We start from the raw sequence: 7961 nt of genomic DNA, 5'->3' as shown, positions 1-7961 counted from the left end.
TTCTTCAAAAAGACTTGTTACTGACTCACCAGTTTTACTACTACCCTGCCTTTCTCTTTCACTGCCTTTGTCCTGAGATTATTTTAGTTTTGAAGCTAAAAATATTAATATTTTCAAAATAATTGAATCATATTTAATATCCAAGCTTATATTTATGACCACAGTGAAATAACAAATCTTCTGCCTTAACTAATTTTAAATTGGTAATCTAACTTGTTTATTGGCTAGACAGATCCTTTTCTTCATTCATAGATTTGAAAAGTGAACAGACATACAGTTGCTAAAATTGTCCACTAAGCTGAAAAGAAACATATACAAATAAAGATAGATAAATAAATATAGATAATAATGCCACACCACTTATTTGAAGTTATATAGTTATATAGATATAGAGATATATTATCTATATAACTATATAATTATATATAAACTGTATCTACAGTTTATATATATATAACTATATATAAACGATATATATAAAACTATATATAAACAAATCAATTCAAATCCTTCACTTTCTCCACTCAAGTGATTTGGTTTCAAAATATCTTACCTCTAATTTTTGGATATTTCAATTTGTTTTCTCTCCTTTGTTCTATTAGTTTATCAACAAGACAATTACAAGTTTTGTAAACCATTTAGTGCATACCTATAACCATGTGATGGTACAAAAGAAGTAGGAAACATTACCTAACTCCTTGAGGAGTTTACAATCTAATTAAGAAAATGACATTTAAACATATTAAGTAATTAGAAAACAGGATGAGAGTGCCCTGAAGCTACTCATATAAGCCCCCATCCCATGGAGAGGAATCTGGTGTAGGGGAGACAGGTGAGGCTAACACAAATTTATCCGGGTGTATGTTGGTAGCAAAAATAAGTAATGAATATAGAAATAGATTAGTAACAACTGACAAGATGTTTACACTTATACACTCAGTGGCCCTCATAGGTAACAATAATACCAAAACGGAGACCCTAACAGTCAGAAGGCTATGCAGACACCTGAAATGTTATCATTGTGCCATTGTATTTACTGCTTTAACAATAAATGTACTGTGTATGACTTTATATATTAGCAGACATTGTATTTTCCTAAAATGGAAGCAATCAGAGGCAAATAAAAGTTCAAATTTGCAAGCTGATATACAAAACTGTAAATCTCTCAACGTCACTTGGCTCTTGTCTGGAAGTTTTACACCTTTAAGTAAGGCTCAGAGAAATTTGAAACTGTAGACATAAATGAAATGTGTCTCGAGTATTGTATTCTAGATGAAATTAACACACCTCATTTATCAATACAAAATAGTAATTTGAACACCGACTACAAACACATTATTAGACATAAATATTGCATATTTACATTACCAAAATGTGGAGAGACTTTTTATAGTTTATACTCAGACTATTTATATGGGTGTTATTTTTACCAAAAAAAAAAAATATGTAGGCATATATTATTATGTCTGATAAATATTAATTAAAAATAATTTGTAAAAAAAATCTCAGAGATCATATTTTTTATGGAAATATAAAAATATACAGAAAGTGTTGTAAATAATTTGCATTAAGTATTTATTCATTTATTTTAGGAATTATGGCTATCTTGCAACAGCGCAAAAGACACAACACCTGTAAAATTTCGGTGATGGGGAGGTTTATGTGATCTTTAAAGAGACGGAAATAGAAAAATTGTGCTTATTGAATAATACAGAATAGTCATTAGTCTTAAAAGCATTGGAGTCAGACAAAAATTCACAACCTGACTTTACCATTTACTAGCTGTGTGACCATGGTGGAGTCATTACTCTTTCTGGGCCTCAGCTCTCTCATTTTAAAATATGTCTATAAACATAGAACCTACCTCACAAAGTTATTGTGAGGCTGAATGTACATAAAGCACAGCCCCCCAGCCCATGACACAACTAGGCTCTTCAATAATAACTATTATAAGAATTATTTATTGGGCCGCCCCGGGGCTTAGCGGTTAAGTGCATGCGCTCCGCTACTGGTGGCCCAGGTTCGGATCTGGGCGCGCACCCACGCACCGCTTCTCCGGCCTCAGCCGCGTCCCACATACAGCAGCTAGAAGGATGTGCAGCTATGACATACAACTATCTACTGGGGCTTTGGGGGAAAAATAAATAAATAAAGTTATTTTTAAAAAAAGATTTATTTTACAATTGAAATATCTATATCTATATAGATAGATATAGATATATCTCCCAAAATGTTCAGCCTGTTTTCTTCTACCACAACAGTAAAAAGTATGCCATGAAGTCTTACTATATAATATCCATTTTTCTGAGGTGGAATTAAAAAAAAAAACATTATGGTAGGTTAAATTAAAGGAATTTGTAGTCAGTTATTCTCTAGAATTGTCAGTTTTCACTATGAAGTTGTCAGCGTTTTTTCCATTATCAGAGCACTCCCTATCCACCATCCTCACCCTCCTCTTGATATGGCACTGAACATGGAGAGGAGTATGGGGGAGGATTGGGCACTGGGATGCAGCAGCTGGACTGGAGTGGTGGGAAGGACCCATGGTTTTTGCGCTTGGAGTTTGTGCATTTGAGGTGAGGTTGCAAAAAGGGCTAGGAGAAGGAGAAAAAAAGCAGCAACAAGGTAACTCCCATGCTCTCCCCTGATTGGTCAGAAAAGTTAATCCACCTCCCCAAATTCACCCACTCAGCAAACACGGTTTTGCAGAGGAGGACTGGGATGTGTGCAGAGTTGGTATCAGCCGCCAGCCATTTGTATCACTGTGTAATTGAGCATGCCTGGATATGGGCTTGCGACCAAATTGTTTGCTCTGAAGCTGCAGAGCCGGATATGGAGCATCCAAATCCTGAGACTGCTAAACCCGTACTTTGAACCTCTGCACTCCACCACTGTGTCTATGTGGTTACATCCTTCTTCACTATCTGTGCCACTGTACGGAAATCCTGTGCATCTCTCAGGGCCCTGTCCTAACGCCCCATGACAGGGCTCTGCCCAGGCAACCGGGACTCCTGGAACTGACAATGAGGACTGAACCTTCCCTCCTTGGAGAAGGGAAATAGGTATCCCTCTCCTGGACCTCTTCCACTCAGTTCCACCACCTGAGGGCTCTGAGATAAAAGAGAACTCAACACCATGAAGGAAAAACGTTCTCTTAACCCCAGCCCCCACCTCCATCCTCAATTGCAGTCCTCTAGGTTCCTGAGGCTGCGATCCACCACAGCACCCCTGGTGGGAAGTGGGGCCGAAGGAACTGCATTTGGAACACACTCCTCAGGGATTCTGGTGCAGGAGCTCAGGGACCTCAACTTGAGAATTAAGAAAAAAAAAAGGTTGAAAATTTATAACAGACACCAGCAGTAAGGATCAGACAGCAGGGGCTCCGGGACAGACCTAGGAGATGGTCTCCCTGCCTCTGTCAAACATTCTTATTCTCAACATGTTCACTATCTAATTGCAGCAAAGGGGTCTCCCAGGATCGCAACAAGTGCACATTCCTTTCTTGGACAGATAATAATTGTCAGAGCTCCTTCTAGCCTCATACTTGACTATATTTTAGCTTTTAGATTTTATTTAAGCAGAGATTTTAAGGCTAGTTGGTCGCTGTCCTGAGGGTAGTGAAACACCCCGAGGAGGCTATCAGGGAGCCTGGGCAGGCGCACTAGGATGTGTCCACACGGAGAAGGCTTGGGGATCCTGGAGCACTGGTCCTGGGTGAGTCTCCACCGCGCGGGCTCCATCCCCACCTCCTGCCCCCCTCCGACCCCTCCCAGCCTGGTGTGTTGTACTCCGCACCCCACGCCCGCTCCCAGCCCGCGCCTCCCGCTGCCTCCGCCCCTCACTCTCGGGGCCCCCGCGTCGTCGTCCCACACCGACTTCGCTCCCGCCGCCCCGCCGGCCGCACTTCCCGCCCTCGCCGCGGCGCTGCGCCCGCACTCGGCCCGCACTCCGCTGCCTCCGGCGCGCGTTCCTCGCGCGGCCCCGTCGCCCTCGCCTCCCTCGCCGCCGCCGCGCCCCGGACTCGGTAGGCTCCGCGCCCCGCCGTCGTCTGCGCCTCTTGGCTCCTGAGAGCCCGCGCTCCCGCCTGACGCGGAGGCGCCGCCGTCCCCGCCGCCACGGCCAACACGGGTGCCACGCGCCGCCGCCGCCGCCGCCGCCGCGCCGCCACTCGCCCGCCGCCCGCCATGGCCCCGCAGCAAACAGGTAGCAGGAAGCGGAAAGCGCCAGCGGCCGAGGCGGGCGCCGCGAGCTCGTCGTCGCAGGGCTCGGCGGCGGCGGACGGAGAGGGACCGCTGCTGCTCAAGAGGCAGAAGCGGCCGGCGGCGCGGCGCTCGCTGGTGCGCTACCTGAAGGGCCGCGAGGTGGGCGCGCGGGGCCGCGCCGGGCTCCCGGGCTTCGAGGGCGAGCTGCGCGGCTACGCGGTGCGGAAGCTGCCCGAGCTGCTGCGGGAGCGCGAGCTGGCCCTGGGCACCCTCAACAAGGTGTTCGCGTCGCAGTGGCTGAACGCCAGGCAGGTGGTGTGCGGCACCAAGTGCAACACGCTCTTCGTGGTGGACGTGCAGTCGGGCCAGATCACGCGCATCCCCCTGATGCGCGACCGGGGGCCCGGGCTGGCCCGGGCCCAGCCGAGCTGCGGCATCCACGCCATCGAGCTGAATCCCTCCAAGACGCTTCTGGCCACCGGGGGCGAGAACCCCAACAGCCTGGCTGTCTACCAGCTGCCCACCCTGGACCCCGTGTGCCTGGGCGACCGCCATGGCCACAAGGACTGGATCTTCGCCATCGCCTGGATAAGCGATACCGTGGTCGTGAGCGGCTCCCGCGACGGCACCGTGGCGCTGTGGCGGATGGACCCGGACGTGTTCAACGGCAGCATCGCCTGGCACAACGACGCAGGGCTCCCCCTGTATGCCCACATCCGTCCGAGGGACTTGGAGACCATCCCCAGGGCCAGCACCAACCCCAGTAACCGCAAGGTACGGGCTCTGGCCTTCAGCGGCAAGAACCAGGAGCTGGGAGCGGTGTCCCTGGACGGCTACTTCCACCTGTGGAAAGCCCGGAGCACCCTGTCCAGGCTGCTGTCCATCAGGCTGCCCTACTGCCGAGAGAACGTGTGCCTAACCTACTGTGACGAGTTGTCCCTGTACGCGGTGGGCTCCCAGTCCCACGTCTCCTTCCTGGATCCGCGCCAGCGCCAGCAGAACATCCGGCCCCTGTGCTCCCGAGAGGGCGGCACGGGCGTGCGCTCGCTGAGCTTCTACCAGCACATCGTCACCGTGGGCACGGGCCACGGCTCCCTGCTCTTCTATGACGTCCGCGCTCAGAAGTTCCTGGAAGAGAAGGCCTCGGCCAGCCCGGACTCCTCTCCTGGGCCCGCAGCGAGGAAGCTCAAGCTCACCTGTGGCAGAGGCTGGCTCAACCACGACGACCTGTGGGTGAACTACTTTGGCGGCATGGGCGAGTTCCCCAACGCGCTCTACACTCACTGCTACAACTGGCCTGAGATGAAGCTCTTCGTGGCTGGGGGGCCTCTCCCTTCAGGCCTGCACGGGAACTACGCAGGCCTGTGGAGCTAAGGATGGCCGCCCTGTTCTCCAAGTGCCCAGATTTACCTTCCAGTGCCCTCCCACTTTCCTTCTTTACGCTTGTGTTTGTGCTTTTAACTCAGTGTGGCTTTTGTCTTCCAAGTGGAAAGTGCACAGCTTACCTGTGCTTAGTTTTGGGCAGACAGAGAAAGAGAAAGAGAGAAAAAGTGGTCTTTTGGGCAATCAAAACATGGCTTTAATATTTATCTGCACCTCCCCCAACACCACCATCTTTTCTGCCTTCTTTTACAAAGAATTTTGGCTGATCCTTAATTGTGTTCTCTCTTGAGTGATTCACACATGCTCTTTCTCTGGGTTGATGTAGTCATGGTTCCCACTACAATTCAGTACTTTAGTTTTACCGGTATTTCAACAGTATGTTCAGGTCTTTTACACATTTCTGATGTATGATATTTCGGGAAAACATGTGCTATAAAGTGTCTTTTGGCCTGGACTGAGGAACTACCTATCATATAACAGGGCAGGTTTATAGCCCTGCTCCAATTAGAAAATGCATTTCAAGTTCTAGATTGCCACCATTTGGGGCGTGTTTCATTTGGATGTTGGAACTTAGTGTTGTTTGTATATTGTTGGTGCATAAAATACTTTAAAAATATGTTCTCTTAGTTAAGAAATCTTACAATGGTGTTCATCCTATTAATCACAGTTTTGATTAATCAGTAAAAATTTAGCATCAATACCCCAAGGCCCTCAGCCTTGTTGTTTAAAGCTGCTATATTATGGCCTGCTTTCTTGGGTAGCATTTATGCTACAGATTTTCGGAGCTAATCAAAAGTGGCCTATATGTGGCAGGACAATCAGGGAGGTACTTTTTGGGGTAAACATTCCTTTAAAGTTCAGGTAACACTATCCAGGCAGCCATTTACAGAGAAAGACTGGCTGTTGTGCTCAATGTAGATGGTGTTGACAATTTTTTATTGTATACATGGATAATTCTTTGATCTGGATTATGTGATCTATTGCAGAAAAAAATAAATAAAACATGTTCAGCATTTTAGCAATTAAGTGCTAAGCTAAAGTTTTTGAATGCTTAAATATACACTTTATCTTTTCTTAATTGTCCTTCTAGGAATATATGAATCAAAGTCAAAATCTTCCAAGAGAGAAACTGAATTGAAGCTGAAACATCAGCTATGCACACATTACTTTGTACGTTTGTTTTTGAGAAGCAAACTTATGCTCCTATCATGGGTTAGAACATTAAATAACATTTTGAACACCTTATCTAAATATACTTGCTATAGGTTAGGACAAGTTAGGTGTCTTGTTGTGTTTTTAAGATGATTTATCAAACTGTTTTTCATTTACACCAACATACATATTGTGCCTATAACTACCTACTCAAATATACTGTATATTTGTGTATGTGTATATATTACTTCTCATGTGAGGAAAAGACATAGATGTATACCATTTTACATACGCAGGTATTTCTAATATTTTAAACTACATCTCTCAAGACTTCCCATTTGGTCTTTGTTGTTGTTTTGTTTTATCTTAATTTAAATTAAGCAATACATGCACATGACCAAAAAAATCATACTTTATAAAAGGTGTACAGTGAAAAGTAAGTTTCACACTCCAGGATCCCTGATCTCCTGCCGGTAGATCACAAGCAGTACATTTTGTATGTGTATCCACTTAGCGATAGTCTATACATATATAAGGATACCTGTGTGTATGCAATTTTCATACAAATGATAACGTGCTGCGCATATCTGTGACTTTTTATCACAAAATCTTAGAGATTTTTTCTTATACTTATCTACCTAATTCATTTTAATTGTATAATATTCCCCTGTATGGTTGGAACATACATTATCTATTCATTACACCTTTGATGAGCATTTACATTGGTTCTTATTTTCTGTTACTATAAGCTATTCTGCAGTGATTCCTTAGGTGCATAATCTTTGTGCACATGTGTAAGTATATCTGCAGGATAAATTCCTAGAAATGGAATTGCTGGGTCAATTTTATATTTAATAGCCATTGGCAAATTACCCTCCAAAGAGGTTCTACCAACTTAACCTGCCATAAATAATGTATGCACGCGTGCTTCACCACACCCTTGCCAACAGTGTGTCAGCAAATTCTGTGCTCTTTGCCAATCAGATATCCTCTTGATCTTGATCCTTTCTTTCTAAGCCACTGTGGCTGAGTTAAGTAGATTTGTGGTCAGAATACCAAGTAGGTTCTGAAACAAAGATCAAGAATATGAGGAAATGAGGGCAAGCAATAAAAATACTGTCAAACCAAAGGCAGAGAACATCTACAGTTCAGGCTCGCATATCTGGAGATGGATTACAAAAGACTACATTCCTTAGATACTTAGCTGGACCTAGTAGGGTTTCC

The 7961-nt window shown here is 45.3% G+C and overlaps 1 protein-coding gene across 1 annotated transcript; it reads left to right on the top strand.

Annotated features, from left to right (window-relative positions):
• Window positions 1–3797: 3797 nt before the first annotated feature.
• Window positions 3798–7062, top strand: DCAF12L2 (DDB1 and CUL4 associated factor 12 like 2). Its single transcript, XM_058535309.1, has one exon. The coding sequence runs from the start codon at window positions 4185–4187 to the stop codon at window positions 5574–5576; it is 1392 nt and encodes a 463-aa protein (XP_058391292.1). The 5' UTR covers window positions 3798–4184; the 3' UTR covers window positions 5577–7062.
• Window positions 7063–7961: the final 899 nt, after the last annotated feature.

This window comes from Diceros bicornis, chromosome X (assembly GCF_020826845.1).
Source record: "Diceros bicornis minor isolate mBicDic1 chromosome X, mDicBic1.mat.cur, whole genome shotgun sequence".
NCBI classification, from domain to species: domain Eukaryota; kingdom Metazoa; phylum Chordata; class Mammalia; order Perissodactyla; family Rhinocerotidae; genus Diceros; species Diceros bicornis.
Note: the sequence above shows the minus strand (reverse complement) of the source record. Positions and strands in the feature narration are given on the sequence as shown.